This window comes from Hyperolius riggenbachi, chromosome 7 (assembly GCF_040937935.1).
Source record: "Hyperolius riggenbachi isolate aHypRig1 chromosome 7, aHypRig1.pri, whole genome shotgun sequence".
Classification (NCBI taxonomy): Eukaryota; Metazoa; Chordata; class Amphibia; order Anura; family Hyperoliidae; genus Hyperolius; species Hyperolius riggenbachi.
Genome location: NC_090652.1, coordinates 14,325,866 through 14,340,145, shown reverse-complemented (window position 1 = coordinate 14,340,145; position 14,280 = coordinate 14,325,866). Strand labels below are relative to the sequence as shown.

General features: G+C 48.2%; 1 protein-coding gene across 1 annotated transcript in view; it reads left to right on the top strand.

Moving 5' to 3' along the window:
* Positions 1-14,280, top strand: part of LOC137525342 (uncharacterized) — a 244,791-nt gene that overhangs the window by 95,918 nt on the left and 134,593 nt on the right. Inside the window, exons 12-14 of the mRNA XM_068246396.1 lie at positions 1,518-2,038; positions 5,572-7,020; positions 12,114-12,349. Of these exons, the coding sequence (XP_068102497.1) occupies positions 1,518-2,038; positions 5,572-7,020; positions 12,114-12,349 (2,206 nt within the window). The remainder of the gene's footprint in view (positions 1-1,517; positions 2,039-5,571; positions 7,021-12,113; positions 12,350-14,280) is intronic.

Sequence of the window (14,280 nt, the reverse complement as noted above, 5' to 3'; positions counted from 1 at the left end):
AGGGAGACTACTTGATGCACCTGGCTTTTGAAACCCTACAGCACTTTATTTGGCCTGAGGAATTGGGCAGAGACCCACAATACGCGTTGCCTGTGCTTATTAACAATTCATTATATTTATATATAGGAATTTGTCATTTTTTGAGGTAAGCCACTTCCCCTTTTTCTCTTTTTTTGTTTTAATCTCAGTTTTATACACACCTTGGTGCCTCTTAATGCTGTTATGATAGCTTCCCAAGTCTTCCAGATATTAGTCATCCAACAAACCAGCCACCAGTCAGACCACCACTTGAGCTGCTTTGCTATGTTATCAATGGCAAAAGGGTGAATGTTTAGCGATATGAAGGGTGTGAGCAGGAATCCAGGCGCATGCATCTCTATGGAAAGAGCTTGCAGGAAGTAGTAGTTTTATTGTTAGTGTAGTCTGCCTTTATTCCTGAGAATGATACAAAGTGTCTATGTGGGGGGTTAGTTTACATAATTGCCCCTTAGGGAGGGAGACATAGAGAATAATATAATCTGTGATTAGTGCGGAGCTCTGATTGGCTGATCTTGTATGCCATGGAATACTGAGCCCATAAGATCCTCGTGGAGCAGCTCCCACCTCCAGCTGGTGCCTCACACGTATGCACACTCTCTGTGTTACCTTATCTCTGGATTTCCCTCACTTGTTGTGCTGTCAGAGGTGTTCCATGTTTATCCCAGGCGTTATGGAAGGCAGGCCGGTATCTCTTCCCTGATAGCTTTTCCCAGCAGCTGTTCATAGCAACAGTCATAAATACAATGTTGTACAATGGAGTTGTTGTGGATCAGTGGCGGTCTCAGGGAGGGAGGTCCTGAAGGAGCAGGATCTGTGCATTGTGTCCATTTTCAACAGATAAGACAGGTGCACCATATGACCGTATCCATTGCATCTCTGATGAGAAGAAGCTAGTGTACAGTCAGGAGCCACTGGTGTTGGATTGGAGGTTAGAGTCTGCACAAAGATGATGGCTGGTGGGTGGAGCCAGGTAGCAAGGGGCATGACTGGTAGGACAGGTAGAGAAGATGGAGGCTGCAGCTGGAGAGTGATTGGGAGGTCTCCCCTGCTTCTGTCCTGGTATTGGCACCGTCCCAGCTGGGAGATTTGTTGCTATGGCTCTTGGAGGGTTAAGGGTTAGCAGGTGATGGACAGGTAGGGTCAGTATATGGAGCTGCAGTCCCATCTGCCCAGTTCATCTGCTGCCAGAGCCATAAGTAATGATAATTCATAGCTAATTAGCTTCAGCTCTTATCTTCCTATATCTCCAGCTGTTCTCTCTTCACATCCTCATCCATCTCCCGATGCCGGCACTGCTGTAACCTCCCAGGAATGTGTGCATGGAGAGGAGGAGAGAAGCACCAGATGATGAGCAAGGCACACTGGGAGAGAGGACTGTGGTGCTGAATGTGCACATACCACAGCTTATGGGATATTATCACCCCCTAGCAAATTATGTTCTTTTCTGTGCTCTGATTATTATTATTAATATCTTACAGCTATAATTTGTTATCCATTTCAGAACTGAGATCTGACCTTAAAGAACAAATTACATATGTGAGGAGTGATCAGCAGTCTATGGAGGAGGGTGACATGATGGAGACAATTAAAGAAGAAGGATGTACCTATGTGAGGAGTGATCAGCAGTCTATGGAGGAGGGTGGCATGATGGAGACAATTAAAGAAGAAGAAGGAGAGACCTTTGTGAGGAGTGATCAGCAGTCTATGGAGGAGGGTGGCATGATGGAGACAATTAAAGAAGAAGAAGGAGAGACCTATGTGAGGAGTGATCAACAGTCTATGGAGGAGGGTGGCATGTTGGGGACAATTAAAGAAGAAGAAGGAGATACGTATGTGAGGAGTGATCAGCAGTCTATGGAGGAGGGTGGCATGATGGAGACAATTAAAGAAGAAGAAGGAGAGACCTATGTGAGGAGTGATCAGCAGTCTATGGAGGAGAGTGACATGATAAGAACTAGTGAAGAGGAAGAAGAGGACATTATTACTGGGATGAGTATTGGTGAGCGATAAATGTATCTCCTTTTAATGTCCAGTACATATAAGCTGTGTGCTCTACATGTTGTCAGTATATAGGAGTCGAGTCTGAAGGAGGCTTCATAGCTGAAAGCTTACTTCTTATAAGTTAGTCAATAAATGGCATCATCCTGATTCAAAACATCTTGCTTTCACTAGTGCAATAAGCTAACTTTCTAACTGAATGACAAAGCTAACAATGAGTAATCTAACTCTCTAACTGAGTCACTAAACTATCAATCACAGGTTCAGTGAGTCTCATATGAGCACAAATCAATCACAAAATGCAAATACACAGCACTGCTCTCTCCAGCACAACCTCTCACACAGTGCTGAGTAACAGCAAGGAGATAATCCAAGATGGCATCCTTAGGGAAGGGTGTGGCCAGAGATCCGCTCATTCCTATTGGTTGCTAGGGACACTCTGGTAAAAAAAAAATGCACCTCTGTAATGGACTCAAAGTTATAATTACAGTGGGCTGGAAATTTGCAGTTTGAAATTGAATTTTCAATTGCAAGCTTGCAGTGTAATGAGAGATCAGGGGAGCGCTTGAATTCTCCTGCTGTTGCCTGGTCAGTGTGTTTGGCTGCTTGCCAGACCCGGTCTATAGCTTCCCACCCAGCTTCACTATTTCACTCCTTCACATTAGCTGTGGGCAGCTGGAACTGGCTGGTCTTGTGGGCAGAGAGTCACTCACCAGATGTTTCCCACCTCCCTTTTCAGCACAGCAGCACCGCCAGCCACTCACCTCTTCACTCTCCTCCAGCGCCGAAGCAACCCCCCCCCCCCCACCCCCCGTCATAAGCTGACGGTGTGTATCTCTTTTTGCTGCCAGCGTTTCTTATCACGGGATTTGCCAGTAATGTGCCGATGAGCCACGTGTGAGAGACGCTGGCTGCAGAAAGAGGTTAACAGATATCACTGATGACGGAGGAGAAGGGGAAGAGGAAGCTTTGGTGCTGGAGATGTGGGGGGGGGGGGGGGTGGCATCTGACCATTTATACTACAAGGTGGAAGGAGGAACATCCAGCCATCTATACTACAAGGAGGTGGGGGTGCATCTGGCTACCTGTGCTGTAAATGGGGGGATCGTCTGGCTTCCTGTATTGCTGTGGGACTGGGGGAGCTGTTGGCTAAGTATACTGAAGAGGGGTGTTATCTGCCTTCCAATACTGAAGAGGAGGGGGGTGGGGATGTTGGAGGAGATGCTGTTGGTCAGGGGGCGGCTGGTGACAGTACAGATCCATCCCTGCACTACACTACAGTCTGCCTCAGGCTCTCTCTATCACACTACAGCACACCCTCTATCACTGTCACTAGGCCTCTCTACACTCACATCTGACTTTCTGCTCTATCACACTAACTTCAGCAAACTCCTCCTTCTCACTCACTATTGCACTACAATCTGTCTGTCTACTCACTCCTCACTCACTCACTATCTCACAACTCACCAGATTCTGTCACACAACTCAATCCACACACAACTGATTCTCTGCAGCACAATGCAGCGCACTGTCTCCCTCAATATCCTCCTCCTCACTGAACTCACAAAATGGCTGACAGTCTCACCTCTCTTATATACAAGAGGGGAGGGATAGCCTGTGATAGGTAGCTAGGATCTGGTTGCTAGGGCCTATAATTGCTCCGGATTGGTAGAGAATCCGATTGGCCAGTTAATGCTGCTATATTTAATGTAAGCTATAATTGTGGATGTACGTATAATTTGCACATTTCTGCATGTAATCCGCAGTACACTGATTGGCCTGAGATGACCGTGGTGTTCCTTTTTCCACAGTCATTTTTGGAAATGTAAGTCCAATCACAGGACTGGGAAATACTCGCTAGTGTTGCACCAATCAGAGAGTGCGGAGGCATCCCGCGGGGTTCCCATTTCCACAGAAATATTCTGCATTCTCTGATTGGTCCGATGCTTCTGAGCTCAGTGATTGGCTGACATTTCCGAGTTGCTGTAATGCGGCATTCTAACATTGGGCTCTATTCACAAAACTTCTCATACATGACTTATCACCTAATTTATAAAAATAACCTTCTGTGACAGAAGAAGAAAAGCGTCGGCACTGCAGTATTTCCGCTGAATTTGGAAGGATGTAGCATAAAACACACACCTCTTCATCCACACTTCTGGTATTGATAGCGTGCTCTGATTGATTAGAAGTTGCAATACAGTAAAGGAGAGGAGAGGAAGACAATCGGCACTGCTTCTATTGCTGTGTAATCCAGAGTGCGGTGGAACACATGTAAAAAATCCAAGACAGTGTATCTTCAAATTGTGGCATCAAAAATATTCATTCAACGTAAACATTCATGAACGTACCATTATCTGAGGGGGTGTGGTGGCGGCCTCCGTAGAAGCGCAGGTTGTGCGTGAAACGGCTGTAAGGCTATCTGTGCCCAGCACCCACTGCCACCACACCCCCTCAGATAATGGTACATTCATGCATGTTTACGTTGAATGAATATTTTTGATGCCACAATTTGAAGATACTGTCTTGTATTTTTTACATATGTTCCGCCGCACTCTGGATTACACAGCAATAGAAGCAGTGCCGATTGTCTCCCTCTCCTTTACTGTATAAAAATAACCTTTCAGCACATTTACAAGCAAAATAATCACCCAAAGTAAGTTGTTTCTGTTTAACTTCATTTCAACATTACTTTTCTTACCTTAATTATATTATATTTTTGCTCTTTGGAAGCCTAAAAATGTAACATAGACGAGGTGGAAACAGGAAAACAGGTGAAAATCCTTTGTGAATTATGCCTATTGTTGCATTTACGTTTTGGAAATCGGCGTCTTGATGGAAATGTCAGACCATCCCCAGTCACAGTTTCCTTATTTGCTTAATTGGGAATAAGAGAGAGAAACATGTACATTACACGGGGCATATGAGTGACACGAGTACACAGAGGTAATAAGAATGTGGAAGTGACACCACATTGCTCTACAAACATAACACAGATCTCTTGCTATAAGTACATATAGGTCTGTTGTCACAGGAGTAACACATTGCTTCCACTGTCTCATCAAGCTCTACATTCACTGCTGCTCAATGTATGGCCAATGCTTTGGGTGTGGGAGGGGTCAGTGACATGCAAATAACTCTGACGTGTATGCAAATGTCATGCAGATTGTATGCAGATAATCAGATTGGTCAGGAAATGCATTTGATTGGATGAACTCCCAGCTACATAACATTTTCATGCAAGCCAAAGTTGTAGTCATGTGATTGGCCGCCTGTAATGAGCTCCACCTTCTGCAGTTCTCAGTCAGGCTGATAACTTGTGATGGTCAGTGACATGCCAATAACTCTGAGATGGTGCAAACTGTATGCTAATTTTATGCAAAGCTATGCAGCTGCTGCATCTGGTCCATTTCCAGTCTGCACAAACTTTGCCTCAACTTGGAATTATCAGCAGCTCACTGACCATCCCTAATGATAATTGCTCCTCCCCTAAGAATGCTGTAACAGGAAGTGATGATGTTTCTGTATTTGCAGCACAGAGTCCCGGCATCAGGAACCTCTCAGAGACTCGTCTCTCTGTATCCACAGACTGTACAACGGATGATGATGTCACTGGACAAAAGTCTCCTGCAGATATCCTGGTTACCCCAAATATTCCCCCAGACTCCCCTCACCTGTATAATCCTGAGGGGCCTCTTCACCAGCACAGCTCTACCTCTGCTGGAGGGTCTCATTCCTGTTCCCTATGTGGGAAATGTTTTGTGAGAAAATCAAATCTAGGCGTACACAAGAGAACTCACACTGGTGAGATGCCATATTCATGCGCTGATTGTGGGAAATGTTTTGTACGGAAATCATGCCTTGTCCGTCATGAGAGATCTCACACTGGTGAGAAGCCGTTTTCATGTGCTGAGTGTGGGAAATGTTTTGTACGGAAAGCATATCTTGTCCGCCATGAGAGAACTCACACTGGTGAGAAGCCGTTTTCATGTGCTGAGTGTGGGAAATGTTTTGTACAGAAAGTAGAGCTTGTCATCCATGAGAGATCTCACACTGGTGAGAAGCCCTATTCATGTGCTGAGTGTGGGAAATGTTTTGTACGGAAATCACATCTTGTCATCCATGAGAGAACGCACACTGGTGAAAAGCCGTATTCATGTGCTGAGTGTGGGAAATGTTTTGTACGGAAAGGAGAGCTTGCCAGCCATGAGAGATCTCACACTGGTGAGAAACGGTATTCATGTGCTGAGTGTGGGAAAAGTTTTGTACAGAAGTCAGTCCTTGTCAGTCATGAGAGAACTCACACTGGTGAGAAACGGTATTCATGTGCTGAGTGTGGGAAATGTTTTGTACAGAAATCAGACCTTGTCAGTCATGAGAGAATTCACACTGGTGAGAAACCGTATTCATGTGCTGAGTGTGGGAAATGTTTTGTACGGAAAGCAGAGCTTGTCCTCCATGAAAGATCTCACACTGGTGAGAAGCCCTATTCATGTGCTGAGTGTGGGAAAAGTTTTGTACGGAAAGCAGAGCTTGTCAGTCATGAGAGATCTCACACTGGTGAGAAGCCCTATTCATGTGCTGAGTGTGGGAAATGTTTTGTACACAAATCAGACCTTGTCAGTCATGAGAGAACTCACACTGGTGAGAAGCCCTATTCATGTGCTGAATGTGGGAAATGTTTTGTACGGAAAGCAGAGCTTGTCATCCATGAGAGATCTCACACTGGTGTGAAGCCGTATTCATGTGCTGAGTGTGGGAAATGTTTTGTACGGAAAGCAGAGCTTGTCATCCATGAGAGATATCACACTGGTGTGAAGCCGTATTCATGTGCTGAGTGTGGGAAATGTTTTGTACAGAAAGGAGAGCTTGTCATTCATGAGAGATATCACACTGGTGTGAAGCCCTATCCATGTGCTGAGTGTGGGAAAGGTTTTGTACAGAAATCTCATCTTCTCAGGCATCAGAAATCTCACACAGCTGGTAAGTAAGAGTCAGTGAAACATAACTTCACCTTTAGTGAACCTGAACTGGCCGCAGCATACTGCTCTCCATCTCCCCAACACAGCTGGGAATAGGGAGTATGGAGAGTGGAGTGCAGCGACCAATAACAGCGACCAATAACTGAACAAGTTTCGCTTATCCCACTCGCATCACTGGGGAAAAGTAGTGATGGTCAAGTCGATGCAAACAACTTCGAGTTGATGCAAATGTATGCAAATTATTATGCACATTTTTATGCAGCTTGACCATGAACCAATCGAATCCCGCTAAGATAAAATATCGATTGGTTCATTTTCAAGCTGCCTAAATGTGCATCAACTCGAAGTTATTTGCATCTACTTGACCATCACTAGTGAGAAGCTCTGTTACTGCACTGAGTGTGGGAAATGTTTTGGTTGTGGTTTATTTCTTGCTAGACGCACCTGGCAGCATATTATACAGAGTCCCGGGGCTCTTTCATGCTACTCAGCGCATTGGTTTGTAAAGCAAGTCCCTGAGCTGAGGTGGGGTGATGGGATAAACATGGCTACATATAGTACTAAGCCTGATTAGTAATTAGTTGTGTTCATCTTCTATTTATTCCATTACAAGTGGTAAAGATGTAATTGAAAATAAAGCACAAGTCAGATCCGTACCCCTCTGGGTCCTCCCCAGGCTCCCCACATACTTTTCCCGACAAGCGATGCAGCGCTGCACCCTCTAGAACATGTCAAACTCCGGCCCGTGGGCCAAATCTGGCCCTTGGAGCCATCAGATTTGGCCCTCAGGTGGTTTCCCGACTTTGCATTATGTTTGGCCCACTCTAGACCACCAGGGAAGCAATATTGGAGGTGAAGTCCTAGAACACTAGGGAAGCCATAAGGAAGAGGTTTGGGGAAAGCACTAAACACTAGGTAACTGTATAGGGGAGGGTGGGGGCCTCTAGACACCAGGGAAAAGTATAGAGGAAGGAGGACCACTAGACACCTGGGAACTTTATAAATGAGAAATGTGGCCAGTACACGCCCATGACTAGGTTACCGTGTACAATTTTGGCCCAGTTTGTATTTGAGTTTGACACGCCTGCTCTAGAACAACTATTCTCAGCCGGGGTTCCGCGTCAATTTGACACTTCTGTGGGATACAGCAGGCCCACTTTCCCCACTTCTGTGGAACAATATAGTCCCTCTTCTGTAAATGGCTGCAGCAGTGGAAAGATTTGTAAAGCAGCCTCATCACTCGAAGCTAGGTCTATAGTTCCGGCATGTGCGGGAGTTCAAACCGAATCCCTGCTTCAAGGAGGAGGAAAGGACATCAGATGGAAAGTATGGGGGGGGGGGGGGGTTCCCTGCACTGACACCAGTGACCAAAGCAGCCACAGAAAGGGGGGACATAGCAGCCACAGATAGGGGGGACAATGCAGCCACAGAAAGGGAGGACAAAGCAGCCACAGAAAGGGTGGACAAAGCAGCCACAGAAAGGGTGGACAAAGCAGCCACAGAAAGGGTGGACAAAGCAGCCACAGATAGGGTGGACAAAGCAGCCACAGAAAGGGGGGACATAGCAGCCACAGATAGGGGGGACAATGCAGCCACAGAAAGGGAGGACAAAGCAGCCACAGAAAGGGTGGACAAAGCAGCCACAGAAAGGGTGGACAAAGCAGCCACAGAAAGGGTGGACAAAGCAGCCACAGATAGGGTGGACAAAGCAGCCACAGAAAGGGGGGACATAGCAGCCACAGAAAGGGGGGACAAAGCAGCCACAGAAAGCGTGGACAAAGCAGCCACAGAAAGGGTGGACAAAGCAGCCACAGAAAGGGTGGACAAAGCAGCCACAGAAAGGGGGGACAATGCAGCCACAGAAAGGGGGACAAAGCAGCCACAGAAAGGGAGGACAAAGCAGCCACAGAAAGGGGGGACAAAGCAGCCACAGAAAGGGGGGACAAAGCAGCCACAGAAAGGGGGGACAAAGCAGCCACAGAAAGGGTGGACAAAGCAGCCACAGAAAGGGTGGACAAAGCAGCCACAGAAAGGGGGGACAAAGCAGCCACAGAAAGGGGGGACAAAGCAGCCACAGAAAGGGGGGACAATGCAGCCACAGAAAGGGGGACAAAGCAGCACACAAACAGACAAAGAAGCAACACAAACAGGACAAAGAAGCCACACAAGCGGGGGGGGGGGAGACATAGTAGCCACACAAATGCAGGACATACAGTAGTAGCCACAGAAACAGGGATAAGGCACATGGGAGCCATAATTGCTAATAAGGACAAAGGGGGACATACCTGCTAAGGGGGACATAGGGGGCCACACTAAATATAGAGGGCACAGGTGCCATACTATGCAGAGATATGGATCCAATTTTTATATGGGAATAAAAATTATACATACGCTCATGCAAACACACACACACACACACACACACACACACACACACACACACACACACACACACACACACACACACACACACACACACACACACACACACACACACACACACACACACACACACACACACACACACACACACACACACACACTGTACACACACACTACACACACACTACACACACACACACTGTACACACACACCACACACACACTACACACTATACACACTACACTACACACTATACACACTATACACACACACATACACACACACACACACATACACACACACACACACATACACACACATACACACACACATACACACACATACACACACACACACACACACACACACACACGATTTGACAATTTTCTGAAAGGTTCCACGGGTCAAAAAGGTTGAGAAATGCTGCTCTAAAGGTCACAGCCGGGCTCCCATCCATGCAGGCAGGCACACTGCGCAGGATGCCTTGTGCTTGCACCCTCTGGAAGGTCACAGCTGGGCTCCCATCCATGCAGGCAGGCACACTGCACGGGATGCCTTGTGCTTGCACCCTCTGGAAGGTCACAGCTTGGCTCCCATGCACACAGGCAGGCACACTGCGTAGGATGCTTTTTGCTTGCATCCTCTGGAAGGTCACAGCCGGGCTCCCATCCATGCAGGCAGGCACACTGCGTGGGATGTCTTTTGCTTGCACCCTCTGGAAGGTCACAGCCGGGCTCCCATCCATGCAGGCAGGCACACTGTGCGGGATGCCTTGTGCTTGCACCCTCTGGAAGGTCACAGCTTGGCTCCCATGCACACAGGCAGGCACACTGCGCGGGATGCTTTTTGCTTGCATCCTCTGGAAGGTCATAGCCGGGCTCCCATCCATGCAGGCAGGCACACTGCGTGGGATGTCTTTTGCTTGCATCCTCTGGAAGGTCACAGCCGGGCTCCCATCCATGCAGGTGGGCACACGGTGCGGGATGCCTTGTGCTTGCACCCTCTGGAAGGTCACAGCCGGGCTCCCATCCATGCAGGCGGGTACACTGCGCGAGATGCCTTGTGCTTGCACCCACTGGAAGGTCACAGCTGGTCTCCCATCCATGCAGGCGGGCACACTGCGTGGGATGCCTTGTGCTTGCACTGTAACGACTGTGGAATTCTCTCCGTGGTCAGCGCACAGGACGCGCACTGACACTGCGGAAGTCCTCCACAAGCGTATAATTTGAGAGAACCCAGCAAAAGGTGCAACGCACCTGTAGAGGGAAATTCCTGTCGGCAGATGGAGCTGTGGAGTGCAGAGGAACAGATCCTCTGCCCGGCCACAGACGCCAGACAGGAATTGTACGAAGGGAAGAAACGCAGGGCAAGATAGTCCTTAAAGAGAGAGAGTAAAGCGACAGGGTGTATGTGTGTCCACAAATCTAGTCGCCATCCAGCGACGATGAACACACAAGGACAGGATCACAGATCAGAAGGATCCACAGCCGCTACCGCTAGGGGCTAGTGCGATCCAAGCAAGACAGGCAGATGAGATAGCCGGTAGCAACCGCTGCTCCAGCTATACTCCAAGAAAGCAGATCAGAAGGATCCACAGCCGCTACCACTAGAGACTAGTGCGATCCAAGTAAAACAGATGAAACAGAAGGGGCTACCAGTAGCAACCGCTGCTCTGGTTAGCACCCACAGACAGACAGGACGATTTCCTATCGACCACCGTTGGCGACAGGACAATCACAGCAGAGAGGCAAAATAGACAAAACAGATAAGCAGGCTAACTGCACTAAAGGAGCTGCCCAGTGCAGTCCCCAGAATTACTCTAAGATAACTATAACAATCCAACAGGGAAGGCTGACTCTCCAGGAGTGTATTTAACAAACCGTTATGACCAGCCAAGCCTTCTGGGAGCAGAAGGCTTTTATACTGCCAGCCCTCAAAGGAGACAGCTGGGCAATTTGCATGTATGCAAATCCCTCAGCAAATCAACTCTGAAAGTTGCAAGATAAAGCCAGGTCTCTTTTCCAGAGACCTGCATCTCTCAGACATAAGGAATGGTCAAACAGCTGTCTGCCTGTGCAGCCAGCTGAGCGGATCATTACATGCACCCTCTGGAAGGTTACAGCCAGGTTCCCGTCCATGCAGGTAGGCAGGCACACTGCGCGGGATGCCTTGTGCTTGCATCCTCTGGAAGGTCACAGCCAGGTTCCCATCCATCCATGCAGGCAGGCACACTGTGCGGGATGCCTTGTGCTTGCACCCTCTGGAAGGTCACAGCCGGGCTCCCATCCATCCATCCATGCAAGCAGGCACACTGCGCGGGATGCCTTGTGCTTGCATCCTCTGAAAGGTCACAGCCAGGCTCCCATCCATCCAAGCAGGCAGGCACACTGCGCTGGATGCCTTGTGCTTGCACCCTCTGGAAGGTCACAGCCGGGCTCCAATCCATGCGAGCTAGCACGCTGCGCGGGATGCCTTGTGCTTGCACCCTCTGGAAGGTCACAGCCGGGCTCCAATCCATGCGAGCTAGCACGCTGCGCGGGATGCCTTGTGCTTGCACCCTCTGCAAGGTTACAGCCATGTTCCCGTCCATGCAGGCAGGCACACTGTGCGAGATGCCTTGTGCTTGCATCCTATGGAAGGTCACAGTTAGGCTCTCATCCATGCAGGCAGGCACACTGCGTGGTATGCCTTGTGCTTGCACCCTCTGGAAGGTCACAGCTGGGCTCCCATCCATTCAGACGGGCACACTGCGCGGGATGCCTTGTGCTTGCACCCTCTGGAAGGTCACAGCCAGGCTCCCATCTATGCAGACGGGCACACTGCGCGGGATGCCTTGTGCTTGCATCTTCTGGAAGGTCACAGCCAGGCTCCCGTCCATGCAGGCAGGCACACTGCACGGGATGCCTTGTGCTTGCACCCTCTGGAAGGCCACAACCCAGTGCTGGTCGTAATGGAAAAATCTACGCTTACGGATCATTTCGCGTAATTTTACGCTATTACGCATTACGCAATTACGGTTACGGCGTAGGAGATTATCTACGGTACATCGCTGTAATTACGCGTAAACTTACGACGTTACGCGTAAGGATACCGTAAACTATTCATTGCACTTCGCATCTCCGCGTAGCTATCGTAGCCGTATACGTAACATTATGCTCGCATGCGGATTTTCTTTACGCGTTACCTGTGATTGTACCGCGCATGCGCTTACCGGATTGCCAACGATACGTATGTTGTAGGCGGCAAGCGTACAACCATACGTAATCGATCCGTAGCAACTGCGCACAGCGCATGCGTACTTTGCCTCCGCAGGCGTACGTACACGCGTACGTCACAAGCGGAAGTTTTGATTGGCTGATGCGTAGAGACAGGAAGTTGGCCAGAGCAGGCGCCGGCAAACGCGTGGAGAGGACGCATCACAGGAATCAGAGACACAGCACTGCCATCAACCATCCACCATGCCTCCTAAGATTCCCCTCAGGATGAAAGAGATGATAATTGAGGTAACTTAAGCAATCTATTAACAGAATGTATAGTTTTTGGCTACTGTTTCTGACTGCATTTCTCTAATCTTTATATGTCCCATCATGTAAAAGGATATCATAGGTGTTAGTGTAGTAGAGAATTGTTTTTAGTTTATCTCTGTAACTTTGCATTTGTAGCAGTACTGTTAATAGTAGAGTGAGACATATTCACTACAGTGACCTGTTTTTTCTGGTTCCAACCTGGGACAAGTGAAGGTGGGGGGTGGGCTGTGGACGGCTGGGGAGGGGGTCGCAGCGCGCCGGAAAACGGGCCTGGGGGGCGCGTGCGGCGCGCATAGTGCGGGGCGCACTATGCGCCGCACACGCCCCCCAGGCCCGTTTGTTTTCTGCTAAAATGTGGCCTAAATTGCGTTTGTTTTCTGCTAAAATTTGGCCTAAATTGCGTTTGTTTTCTGCTAAAATGTCTATATTTGCTGCTTTGGGGTTGCGGTTACGCTCCGCCCATACAATGTCATGACCACGCCCATTTTTTGGCGCCCCGCCAAAAAATGGGTGTGGTCATGACATTGTATGGGTGGAGCGTAACCGTAACCCCAAAGCAGCAAATATAGACATTTTAGCAGAAAACAAACGCAATTTAGGCCACATTTTAGCAGAAAACAAACGCACTTTGGGCCACATTTCAGCAGAAAATGAACGCACTTTGGGCTGCATTTCAGCAGAAAATAAACGCAATTTGGGCCACATTTCAGCAGAAAGTAAACGCAATTTGGGCCATATTTTAGCAGAAAACAAACTCAAATTAGGCCACATTTTAGCAGGGAAAAAAATCGCAATTTGGGCCACATTTCAGGCAAGCATCACGCAAGGCCTTTCAGCCCGCACGTCATCCCCAATCCAACCAAAAACAGTATTGCCAGGCACAACAGCCAGTAGAGGAGAATTGAGAATCCAGGTGAGAGGTGTCTACCATATTAAGGGGGCATTCTGCCTATTTATGTGAAATCCTGTCTATTTATGTGCCTCATGACTGCTGAATTTGTCTTGTTGGGTGCCTCATGATTGCTGAATTCGTCTTGTTGAAGGCCTCACGATTTTTTGGGGGCCTCAAGATTGCTGAATGTCTTGTTGGGGGCCTCATGATTTGTTGGGGGCCTCATGATTGCTGAATTTGTCTTGTTGGGGGCAACATGATTGCTGAATTTGTCTTGTTGGGGGTCTCAAGATTGCTGAATGTGTCTTGTTGGGAGCCTGATGATTTCTTGGGGGCCTCATGATTGCTACATTTGTCTTGTTGGGGGCCTCTGGGAAAAGCTGAATCATTATCCTATGAGACAATAGCATTAAACCTACATTTTTGCTTTTTAAAACGGAAAATAAAACTGTGAGGTTC